This window comes from Channa argus, chromosome 12 (assembly GCF_033026475.1).
Source record: "Channa argus isolate prfri chromosome 12, Channa argus male v1.0, whole genome shotgun sequence".
In the NCBI taxonomy this organism is placed as follows: domain Eukaryota; kingdom Metazoa; phylum Chordata; class Actinopteri; order Anabantiformes; family Channidae; genus Channa; species Channa argus.
In genome coordinates, this window is record NC_090208.1 from 2,269,297 (window position 1) to 2,282,405 (window position 13,109).

Consider the following 13,109-nt stretch of genomic DNA (forward strand, 5'->3'; position numbering starts at 1 on the left):
TCAAAGGTCAGTTTAAAGTCTTTATGCTAAGCTAACTGTTGTTAATCTTTATACTAAGAGAAACTGCAGTATTACTGTTACTATGTTTCTATAAATGTATTTCTCTTTTTTTCATGACTCTAACAGTGAATTGAAATGAATTTTCCTGGAACCAAACTATCATTTCAGTGTAATGTGAATATTTGTGACAGAGAGAAACTTTGAACTGAGCTCCACCAGAAGTAGATCAGGTCCAGGTAACAACAGGTCCTTGATCATGTGAAGCTGCAGACAGAACTTGAGACAAGTGTTGGGATGAATTAGATTATTGGTCTAATTGGAGACAAAGGTGGAAAAGGTGAGTTTGCTCTGGCTGGATGTCTTTGACATTTTCTGTCTCTCTACCTTATTTCAGTGACAATGAAAATGTCCATCAGCACATGAGAGCAGAAAACAAGAAGCTGGGATTAGTTTCAAAAGCTGAAATTGTGTTTAGGTGGACAGATAAGACATGGAGCTGTCCTCTAATGTCTCCACAGACATTGTTCTGTCCTCACTGACACTGAGAATGTTGCTGTGATCAGGCACTGAAATCAACTGATTCACCAGAACAAAGTGTTTGGTTTTTAAAAAGAGGATAATAGTTTCTCTTGAATCTTGAGTTACTGACCTTGTTGTTGTGTTGAAGAATGCGAAGAAAACACAGCTGATAGTCGACTGAGTTCTTGTTGCTGCAGAAGAAAAACAGAAAAGAAAAGTTGATGAAAGTCCAGTTGAAGTTTGGAGAAGTAAAAGGTCAAAAGTGAGTTTCCTTATATTTGTTTCATTTTTTTTATTTCTTGTTGTCTCTCTCTGTCTGACTGTCTTCTGTCTCCTCTGCAGAGAGAACTCAGGACATCAGGAACAGAAGCAGCTCCACTGATCCAACTCCTCTGATGGCTGATCAATCAGTTTGATCAGTCTGTTGATCAATCTTTGATTATTGATCTGATCTGACTTTGGATCAGAGACAAAATGGAAGTGAAGGAGCTGATGGATGAAGACAGGAGGACACTTTGTCTTCTTGTTCTATACTTTGACTCCTCCTGACTCTCACACTGTCTACACACTCATTATTGATCACTATTGATCAGCGTTGATCAGTGACAGCTCATCTAGTTTTTTGGGGACAGACGTCTCACTCTTTATAAAACTCCCGACTTTGAATCTTTGTTTTCTTCTCACACTCAACATGTGACAGTTTTTATCAGTTGATTCAACACATTTTCTGAAACATTTACTACAATCACCAGCTCACTGTCTCCTGTGTATATCCTGAAAAAGACGTCTGTCCCTCTCTACATTCAACTCCTTCATCATCAAGAGCATCACTCTGACCACAGTCACACGTCCAAACTATTGTCCACAGGAAGTCTTGCACCTTGCAGTGCTCACCTGACCCACCGGGAGCAACTTGGGGTTCAGTGTCCAAGGACACTTCAACTTGTAGCCAGGAGTGAGGATTGAACCACTGACCCTGTGGTCCATGGTCAACTATTATGACTACAGTGATAAAAACACTGTGTGTGTGTGTGTGTGTGTGTGTGTGTGTGTGTGTGTGTGTGTTTTAAAGTTACACTCTGCAGAACAGAAGACAGAAGAAGATGACTTTGCTCTGATCCGTCATTACATGAGAACTGATCATGGATCAGTAGCTACATCAGGTTTTACAGCTACTGAACATGTCCACATGTCGTCTGGAGGAGGAGACGTCACAGACACACTGGATCAGACAGAAGAAGACTGTTGGACACAGAGTAGTTTTGTAGAGTTTCTGAGCTTCACACTTTTCTTATCAGATGATTTGAATGACAGTTGTTGAGTTGATCATATGGACGTTCTACTTTTGTCATGTATTGTTTTCAATAAGCTGGTAATTTTCATGTGACTTCTATCAATGCAGATCAATAAAGCAACAAAGTCTTCTTCATGTGAGCTTGTGTGTTGCACAGATTCTGTTTTCTGCTCTGTGGTAGGACAGGAAGAGGTGTGATGCAGAGAAGCTTCTCCTCAGTCTTTGGAGCTCCATCCCTACAACATGCTGTGCTGCCATCACCACCCGGTGCAGATGTTTCTGCATCTGAGCAGCTGGTGAACCAGACAGTGGCACAGTTTGTGAAGATGCTCTCCATGCTGCCAGAGGTGCTCTGTGCCAGCAGGCAAAGCAGGTAACTGCTCAGTAAAGTTAAACTATGTACAGCACTGAAGGTGTGCAAAGCAGTCCCAGACCTCCCTAAGAGGACCCCGACTGTCCCTCCAGAGCAATTTACAACAAAGTCATCTCAGGGCACTTTACATAATAAAGTCCAGACTACACAAGTATGTAGAAGCAACCCAACAATTCCCCCTTGTACAAGCCACAGGCAACAGTGGAGAGGAAAAACTCCCTTTAATGGAAGAAACCTCCAGAACCAGGCTCAGGGTGGACGACCATCTGCCTCGACCGGTTGGGGTGAGTGGAAAGTGAAGAGAGAAAAGAACAAAGCAACAAAAAGCAACAACAAAACAACAACGAAAAGCAACAACAACATTATACAGGTTGGTAGGACACAAAATTAATAACATGTAGTGGTGACAAATAAATGTATAGAGAAAAAGAGGAGAGGAGCTCATTGCACTTGCAGGAGTCTCCCAACACTCTAAACCTACAGCATCTTAAGTAGGAGCTAGTTCAGGTTGACTGAGCATCACTCCTGTTACACTTCCTCCCTTTGGACTTTTATTTTGTAGCCCTATTCCCCACTTCCTGTTCCTAGTCCTGTTTTTTAGCTTTACCCTTCATTATCCCTCTTTATTGTTTGCTCCATATTTTTGTTGCATACATCTTTTAGTTCATTGTTTGCATTTAAACCTAGTTGCTTCTGTATTGTGTATTTTATTTCCCGATTTACTCTGCAGATTGATGTTCAGTGCTGCTAGTTCTTTGTGTTTATACATGTACATTAGTGTTTTAGGTTCTTCAGTTAAGATGGTGTCCCAGCGTTGATGTTTGCACCCACTCTCTGGTTTGGTAGTTTGTGCTTCTTGTTCATGTCTTATTTTGTTAGGTGTGTTTCTGTTTATTAGTTCCCTTAGTCTTTTCCCGTGTGTTCATTCTGGTTTAGTAGTTTGTTTTCTCATCTGTGTCTTATTTTGTTAGTTGTGCTTTATGCTCATTTTGTCCCCTTAGTTTTTAGTGTTAGTTGGGTTTCTCGGTCAGTAATTTAGGTTTCGTTGAATGTATTTTAGTTTCTTATAATTTGTCTTGTTTTCATTCGGGTTTTGTGTTCAAGGTTGTTTCCCTGGGATCCGTGTTGCTCAGCATATTTCTATTGTCAGTTACGTTTTCCTCTGTATCCTCCCGTTAGGAGCGACTTTTAACCAATAAACGTGTTTATTAGTTCAGTCTCCTCACTTGGGTCCACCTGCACTAATTGTGAAAGCAGGTGGGAGGATGTTTGTGTGTCAGCACTAGTTTCTCAAAGTATTTTATGATTATGGCTGTTAGAGCCACTGGGCGAAAGTCGTTCACACACTTCACACGTGATTTTATTAGGCAGAGGAATGATGGTGGACGATTTTACAGATTTTGTACCAGCAGCTTGTTGGAATGAAAGGTTGAACATTTATGTAAACACCTCTGTGAGCTGGCTGCCCCCCTGCTACAGTACCCAGCCAAGTACTATATCTTAGGACCTCAGGCAGTGTGGTGTGGTCAGTGGATGGCAGATGGTTGGTTTTATCAGTCAGTGCCTTGATCCCATTCTACATGCTGTAGTAGCTGTTTCTGTCAAACTGTTCTTCAATTCGCTTTTTGTATTTAGACTTGTGGGGGAATAGATTAAATTTAGTCATATGGTTAGATAATTAGCAAACAGTCAACCAAGATGGGTTTATTGAAGAAGTCACACAAAGAAAACAGGTTGGGTCATCTTTAGAGGACTGCTTAAGATCACCGTAGGCACTTTGTTGTTACAAGGCTGAGAGGTTCTGTAAAAATGTGTGATTTGAGCTACTAATAATGTTGGCAAGACAACAGAAATGTCCATGTCAGCACAACCAAAACCTGAAGGCCCTTTTGAATATTTAATGATGGATTTTATCGAATTAACCCCATGTTCTGATTATAGATGTTGTTTAATGATAATAGACAGGTTTTTAAAGAGGATTGAATGTTTTCCCTGCAGAAATGCTTCTGCTGTCTCAGTAACAAAGACATTACTTTGAGAGTTAATCCCAAGATGGGGACTCCCTTCAAAACTAAGTAGTGATAATGGTTCACATTTTGTAAATAATGTAATACACTGTCTTTCAGAAAGTCTTCAGGTAAATCTAAAAACACACTGTTGCCTACCATCCAGCCAGTGGAGGTGCAGTGGAAAGAGCAAATCAAACACTGAAAACAAAACTCATGTGACTAATACATCCTTCCTATAAAATAGGGTTGAGCCTAATACGAGTGGATGATGAGATGTTAAGATATTGTTGTGCACCAAACCATACTTTAAAGCTCATTTTCCCTGAGGTAAAAACTGCCCTTCCTGAGCCTGCAGTTGGGCAACTCTACCCCATCAAGCCAAAAGACTGGATTTTGGCACCAGCCCTGTTGGACGGGATAACACAGTATGTGTGTTGCTGACCACTCCACCCACAGTCCAGGTTGTTGAGAGGGATACCAGTGTAGATCTTTGTAGAAATGATGGCTCCAATAAAGCGGTGGCTGGGAGCTGAAAGGAGCTTTCCTGGATGTTCCTGACTGCAGCTTTCATCATCAGAATGATAGAAATGGTTGGCATCTACCAATCCACATCCACTGTTGCATCAAGGAACAGCAACAGAGAAGGAAGAGCCATACACTTTCTACCAACAGGAAAGACTGAGGAGTCAAATGAATGAAAAAGTGATAGTGACTTATCACCTGAAAAAGATGAACTCACAATGCCCGAAAGAAAGATGCAGAGGACAATTGTTTGAACAATCTGAATGGAAACCTTGGGAATTTGACATCGGTTTAGTTTTATCACAAAAATTCTGTTTATGCTAATAGTTGGTATTCTTACTAAAGTGGCACAAGACCAGGTTGTATGGACCACAGTCTAACATCCTGGTTATCCATGTTACGGTTAGTATAAGTACTTTAGCAAGGACCCAAGTAAGGAGACGGCAAGAGGAGGTATAAAGAAAAGGGTATTTATTTATAAAGAAACAGGAGGGTAAAGACTTACTGAACTAAAAGGTAACAAAACTACAACTAAACACATACAGGGTAATCGACAGCTATTCAAACAACGGGGTGCAAACATACAAGAATAACACAAGGCAGCAGGTACATTCAGACACCAGACTAGACCTTAACTAATTCTAATACACAGGTAAGAGGGTAAATTAACAGGGACAAGTTAACTAAACAGGAATAGACAGAAGGGAATAAAACCTAAACAAACTAAACTAGAGGCAATGGGAAATTAACAGGGGTAATTAATACAGGGAACAGGGGAAAGTAAATAAATCAACTAATAAATTAATAATAACCTAACAGAGGAGAACCAAACCACTATAACTAGGAACAACAACACACATAACAAGGAACACAAAACCACATAAGGAGAGACCAAACCATGGACCAAAACCTTGACAGTCCAGACAGGGATCAGGCAGGATACACACTTGTGACAAACACAGACAGAGTACTAACACACACTTACACATAACACAAACCAGCAGAGAACAGTGGGGAGAGCAGGGTATAAAAGGTCAGAGGAACAGGTGAAACAAACCAGGACAAAACGTGGAAGAGACACAAGAGGATCAATAAAATAAAAGCCAAAACAGGAAATAAAGCCAGATAACTTAAACACGGGGACAGAACTGTGACAATTCAGGGTCCACCGTCAAATTGACATTCACTATTTAAACTAGAAACAAAACATTGTCCATGCTTAGATCCTGTTATTAGTCTAGTACAGACCTTTGTGAGATATACAGATGTAAATGATGTAGTGAATATTGTAAGTATTCTCATATGTTACGGTTTTTTACATGTGCTATTACATGATGCAGGCTCTTATATATAAATGGATAGAGGGAATCATTGGTGGTGAACAGACATCACTGTATGTTAAAATACCAACCAACCCAATACACACAAAGGAACTAACATTGGATCCCATGTCTGACTGGCCCCCAGGAGACCCTCACACTGATGGTGATTTAGATCACAGAACACCATAATTCATACTGTTTCCATTTAATTTTGCCTATTTTTTTATGTTTTGTTTAAATAGTCTGCTAAAGAGGGAACACTACATATTTTTGAGATTCCTAAATTTACCATGTTGACACTTCGTGTCAAAAGGGGCCAATGTGGGGGAATAGAGTAAATTTAGTCATAAGGTTGGATAATTAGCAAACACTCAGCCAAGATGGGCTTATTGAAGAAGTCACAATGTGGACAAGAAGTCGCAGGTTGTGTCATGTTTAGAGGACTGCTCAAGATCACCGTAAGCCCTTTGTTGCTACAAGGCCCAAAGCAGTGTAGTAGATACTGAGTCCTCTACAAGAATCTACAAGAAGGTGCAATGAAAGGGTTTTATTGCTTCACAACTGTAATTAACAAATAACCTAAAAAAATACAAGAGTGATGACTGTCAACTGCCTGCACCTGTTTCTTCATTCATGTTTTGTGAGGGTGGTTCCTTTCTTGGGTTTAAGTATAAATAGAAGGGGTTTGAGAGATACAAGTCAGAAGACCCCAACATCCATGTGGTCTTCTCCATGCTGGCATGTATTAAACTGAGATGGTTCATCACGCTGATTTCTGTCTACAATTCTTGCAAGAGGGAAAATTTCAGTATCACAGTATTATTCCAGCTTTTTCCAGCTCCAGTGTTCACGTCTGTGTTATATTTGTTGGTGAGTCTGAAATAAATGAAAATGAACCAGAGTGTAACAGTGTCTGCAGAGCATCTGAAAAGAAAAGCTGCAGTAGAAAATCTTTCATAGGAAACTGTAGTAGTTGCTCTCTGACCACAGTTTGTACAACCGGCTCAAACCAGTTTGCTGGTTACTGACTTTGGGGTGAAGAGCAACATGACAGATTTCTCTGCAAGAGCAGGTGTTTAGGCAGTTAACATTATTCAGACATCCAGTCCTACATGGCTCAGAAGCTCAGAGACATCAGGGGGAAGCTGAGATCACTAACAGTCTGTTACAGGTGATTTGATGATGAACAACATTCATTTCTTTCAAATCAAAAACATTTCTGAAAACACGTTGTCACTTTGTTGTTATGGGTCAATAAGTGGAGATTGATGGACAACAATGGTCATTTGACCTATTTCAAATAAAATGAACAACACAGTGAAGTTTGTAAAAGGTTAAAGGAGTTGAAACGTGACAGATTTGATTAAATAATGAAATCATCAGAGGAAGATACTGAATTATAAAGGTCACTTCAGAGCTGTATCCTCTAAAGCACAAGACATGTCCTGTAAAATATCAAGTATCTACTGTCTGTCAGCTTCACACAGAGAAAAGCTTTATGTATTAAAGTTCTCCTTTAATACATCTCCTGCTGTAAATTAAAGACTGACTCTATTTGATATTAATAGGAGACAATGGCTCCTATACAAAACACACAGCCGACTCAACATAAAAGGACAAACAACACAAAAACAATCTAAAATCACAAGACACAACCTTGGTGAAAATGGGGACAAGACAACAAAAGACAAGAGCAGGACGTCTATGGGAAACAACTCTCACCTAAACTTTACACATGGTTTCATAACTGACTATGTGACAACTATCCAACCATAATTCTCATAAACACCTTTTTTTACATCCTGTTTGGTCACTGTACTTCTTCTTTCTATGTCTTCTTGTCCTCCCAGATACTGTCCACTTTCATTTTCACTCACACACAATTTCAGTTTTTAAACTTCATCTTTTATACATATTTTCATAATCTTTCATTTTCATCCTTAAAATGAGGATTATTGAATAACAGTGAACTAGAAAGAATCACATTTCGTGGACTAAATATTTACTCAGTGATATTTTTGTATGACAAACGAAACTGAATCCCTGTAAACATTCAGTTAAAATACACTTACTGCATGAGCACTAAACACCTCAACCCATAAACTTTAAGGAATATCCAGCTACTTCCTGTCTTTTCTTAACTGATGCAAGTGAATAAATTAAGACTGAGGCCTCCAAGAAGGTTAGTGATCCACTATCTTTTGTGTCTCCTGCGTATTTGTTGTTTTAGCCATTTTTCCACGTCTTTCTAGCTTCAGTGTCACTTACAGAAATCAAGTGGATGTTTCAAAGCTCAACAACATTCTGTCTATGTGATGAGTAGACTGTAAATCATGTTAAAACAATTCAGCTTGCTTATCTCCAGATCCCCAGCTGCAATAAATGTGACCAGACTTTTGGCACATTGACATTATGGAAGAAATTGTTTTAAATTATTTATCACTTTTAAAAATGTACATGAGTTATTTTTATTAACTAATGAAAAAATTCAAATGGCCTTAAAACATTTAACATATACTTAAAGTTTTGAGGACAGCACAGCAGTGGAGTGGTTAGACCTCACACCTCACAGCTAGAAGGTCTGTGGTTCGAATCCTCGGTTGGTTTTGGCCTTTCTGTCTGCAGTTTGCATGTTTTCCAGTGCTTGTGTTTGTTTTCTCAGTTAAAAATAATGGATGGATTGAAGTTTTGACATTATGAACATTTTGAATCTTGTGTAATTACATGTGTAGCTACATGTGTAGCTACATGAAGCCATATTACACAATACAATTCTACATTTTTTGTCATTACTTTACTCTGAGGACTTGCACTGAACAGAATCAGCCAGGGCTGCATAGTCAGGACAGTAGCTGCTTCCAAATGATCATCAGTCATGGTGGACGGTACTTGGATTTAATGATCTTCATGTGGGAAAAGGCTGACTCACACAAATATGTGGAGCCGAATAATGCATTCAAGGATGTAGCACGTGAGTAAGTTCCAGAACTGTCCATGAGCTCTGGACTTCAGCTGAATGGCAGATGAGGCAAACACACTTCAAAAATGACCGAGTGAAACAAAAGTCCACCTCCCACTTCGTATGGAAGTGGTAAGTTTTTGACTTCTTACTTTGTCCAGCTCCCCCACTCATTTTCATACCTTTAGTTAAGTTTAATAGAAATTAATTGGAGGCTATGTCGCTAGCTTGCTAGAGTTTGGCAGCACTTGGAGCTGTTGTATACATGCGCATGTGCAGTGAACCATGTGTCAGAAAAGGTCACATGTCAGACTGGCTGCTCTGTACATCAATCAAGTGACAAATGTCATAGTGAGGACAGATGATGGGTTGACGTCTACTTTGTTAATTCCATGAGATCTACCCACACTACCTTTGCGATCGACCGGTAGATGGCGATATAGTATTGGGCTCCCCGTGTTTTAAAGATCTATTCAGAGAACAGAATGAAAAATGTGACATCAGAGCCTGAATACATGAGTTTATATTACAGATAGTTTACATACTGTGTTCTACTCATATTACTAACTACAGGTAACAAAGGGGTTTAGATATAGAACTTTTTAACAATCATGCTTTTACTTTTATTACCTCAAAGCATAAAAACAACAATTTAAAACAGATCCAAGTGTTGGTTGATCAGGTTAGATTCTTCTTTGATTTCATGGGAAAAGACGTCCTGCATAGAGGTGAAAAGACTTGTGTTGCATTGATATGCAGCTTGATGAGCTGCAATGCTGTTTAAACAGAACTGGAGAAGAAGAAGAAAACATGTGTGTTTCATACAATAAGCAATTATATACCTATGTGATATTTAAGAAGTTCCCTTAACTACCAAATACTTCCACTGTAGGTATTTTTCTTCTTCCCCAAAGTTTGATTCTTGTTATCAAGTAACAACTAATATGTATCTCTAGGTTCTGTGGTGGTTCACCGTTGTTACTAATAAGTTCACAGTAAGTTCACTGTACTTCCCCTGTAAGTCGTGGACTGAAATCTAAAGCCTGACAGAGATTTCATCTATGAACTGGACCCAGAAAAGGAACCAGAAGAACAGAAAGAACCAGAACAGCAGCAGTTAACAAAGGGAAACAGAATCAGGACGTTTGATTCAGTGTTGTAGGACAAAATCAGCTGTTCTGGAGACAGTGTTGACCTCACAGAAACATCCTGCTTTAGTCTTTGTTGCTTGTTCCTCTTGTCCACTGTCAGATTCCAGATCTGGTTCCTGCTCCAACATGTGTCTGGATTTCAAATGAGGAAGCAGCTGCAGTTTGTTTCTGTGGCCTCCACAGCCAGACGGGTGGTGCTCAGTCACCGTGTGTTTGGTTCCAGGAGAAGGTGGTTACAGACAAAGATGGTGGAGTTTTTCTGATCGATCAATGATTTACTGATGAACTTTAATCAGTCGACCTTATGTCTCCTCCTCTTACTGAGGCTGTCCACTGTCACTTCCTCTTCATCCTCTTCTTCCTCACCACTGACAGATCGACATGTGACATCATTGATCAAGTGAGTGTGTTAGAGTCAGGAGTGAACAAGAAGACAAAGTGTCCTCCTGTCTTCATCCATCAGCTCCTTCACTTCCATTTTGTCTCTGATCCAAAGTCAGATCAGATCAATAATCAAAGATTGATCAACACACTGATCAAACTGATTGTTCAGCCATCAGAGTGGATCAGTGGAGCTGCTTCTGTTCCTGATGTCCACTGTCTTATCTTTGTCCTGAGTTCTCTCTGCAGAGGAGACAGAAGACAGTCAGAAAGAATTTTCAGAGCAATATTGTGATTTAAAATGTGATTTTTTTCTAAAGTTTCTCTTCTTCTGTAATGTTCAGTGCAAAAAGCCACAAATGATCAAACCCGAGGACAGAATGTCCCATAAACTACTTTTTCATGTTGGCTGTGCAAGAGACAAATGTATTAATTTAACATCTCTGTCTCTCAGTCGTCCTCCTTCTTGCTCACAACATTGTAGAATGTTTTGAGCAGGAAGGAGGTAGAAATAACTGGAACAACAACATGCAACATGTCAAGGTCTCTCTCCCCCTCTCGCTCTCTCTCTCTCCCTCTGAATGTCTCTCTCTCTGTCTCCCTCTCTCTCTCATTCATTTCAATTCACTGTTAGAGTCATGAAATAAAGTGAAATACATTCATAGAAACATACTAACAGTAATACTGCAGTTTCTCTTAGTATAAAGATTAACAACAGTTAGCTTAGCATAAAGACTTTAAACTGACCTTTGACCTGGAGCTTCACATCTTTCTTCATCAGGATGTTTCCCTCCCTGCTGTAGACGGTGCAGGTGTAAGTGTCTTTGTCCCAGTCTATGGGGTATTTCAGGGTCAGACTGAGGTCTCCAGTTTTCAGCAGGTTTCTCTTCATCTCTGTTCGACCTCTGTAAAAACTGTGCTGTTCTTCAGGCTGGTCAGAGCCGTTCTGATACACATGTATCGTCCAGTCTATACTGTTTTTCCACTGCACTGTGACGTCTTCAAGCAGGTGAACTGTGGTTTTACAGGGCAGCTGGACAGACTCCACCCCTGAATCCACCTCCACCTGTGTGACTGAGAGGACAACAAAGCTCAACATCATGTGGACAGACAGCTGCAGCTGCTCTGACACATTTTCTTTGAGTGGATGAAGTTTGGTTGTTAAACCTTTATTTCCTGTCTCTGACAGAATCACTGTCCCATCATCTGACTTCACTAACACTCAGTAAATGATATGAAGTCAAACACATGTTTGTTTCCTCTCAGTGAAAGTTACAAACTAAATGTTGACAGGATCAGATTTGATGGAGGATCTGGCAGCAGATTGATAGATATGAAATGAAACAAAGCTTTCAGACATTTCTAGGAGAATCTGGATCAATCTGATCACTCTAATCATTTCTAAATCAGCCTGATCTTTGTAGGATCTCAGACGACTGAAATCTTTCAAACTAAATCCCTCTGAAATATCAGAGACCATAGAGGCTTTAAATGCTGCTGCTGCAGCAGGACCACACTGTCTGTCAGCTGACAACACGTCCTCTTTTGGACATGGATCAGGAATCATATGAGAGCAGCTGCCTTCTGAATTCACTGAGAACTTCCTGATCATGTTCCTGCCAAAGCCTGGTCAAACTAATACACAGTGTGACAACAGGAGTCTGATCAGAAAATGCTGTGTGAGACTGAAATCAGCTGAGATTTGGGAGAAATCTTCGCTTTGATACAGATGTTTTTAAATTAATTATCTATTCTAATGCTATTCTCACTATACCTTCTCCCATTGGGCTCTATTCTGGAAAAACACAGCTTCTTCTTCCACTGTTATGCAGATGATATTCAAATCTATCTCCCACAGGATCGATTTGAAGATTTTAACTTTGGTTTTTAAGGCACTGAAAGGTCTCGCTCCACCTTATTTATCCGACCTCCTAAACCCACATAGACAATCTAGATCATTGTGCTCACAGGAGCAGAGCCTGCTGGCAGGTCCCTCACAGCAGATAAAGAGATGGGGGGACTGTGCTTCCTCTGTAGTAGCAGCTACTCTCTGGAACAATCTTCCATTACAACTGTGTGTGACTCCAGATTTAATGTCTTTTAAATCAGAACTCAAAACACAGCAGTAAGACGCCATATTTATTCATTTATTCATCTACTTATGTCTTTTTATTTATTGATTGGTTTGTGTCTTTTCTCTTACAGTATTTTAATGGTACGTTTTATTTAGACTGAGCAGCTCAATTATTTTATTCATGTAATAGTTTTAAATTGGTTGTTAAATTTTTATTTCCTTTTAATACTTCAAGCATTTATCTGCAGTTCTGTAGATTATGTTTAATGACATTTCTGCATTTTTTACATTTTAAATCTATTATTATTTTTACTGTAAAGCAGTTTGATCAACCTGCTGGTTGTTGGAAAGTGATTTACAGACGTCTCTTTTATCATCAGAGTCAATGAAGAAAAGGTTTTTGGGCCCCACCTGGATTTTTTTATTGCAGTAACATGAGTGAGCAGCTGTTTTTTCTAAGAGTGAAATGGTCTCTGACAGTCACAGGAGCTGCAGCCCCCTCAAC

General features: G+C 39.6%; 1 protein-coding gene across 2 annotated transcripts in view; it reads right to left on the minus strand.

Annotated features, from left to right (window-relative positions):
- Positions 1-13,109, minus strand: part of LOC137136989 (muscle M-line assembly protein unc-89-like) — a 296,309-nt gene that overhangs the window by 32,462 nt on the left and 250,738 nt on the right. Inside the window, exons 8-9 of one of the 2 annotated variants that reach the window (XM_067522831.1) lie at positions 11,278-11,604; positions 7,900-10,773 (exon numbers count right to left, since the gene is read on the minus strand). The exons of the other annotated variant lie outside the window; for it this stretch is intronic. Coding sequence (XP_067378932.1) covers positions 10,706-10,773; positions 11,278-11,604 — 395 coding nt within the window. The 3' untranslated portion in view covers positions 7,900-10,705. Of the gene's footprint in view, positions 1-7,899; positions 10,774-11,277; positions 11,605-13,109 lie in introns of those variants that run through there. 2 annotated transcript variants of the gene reach the window in all.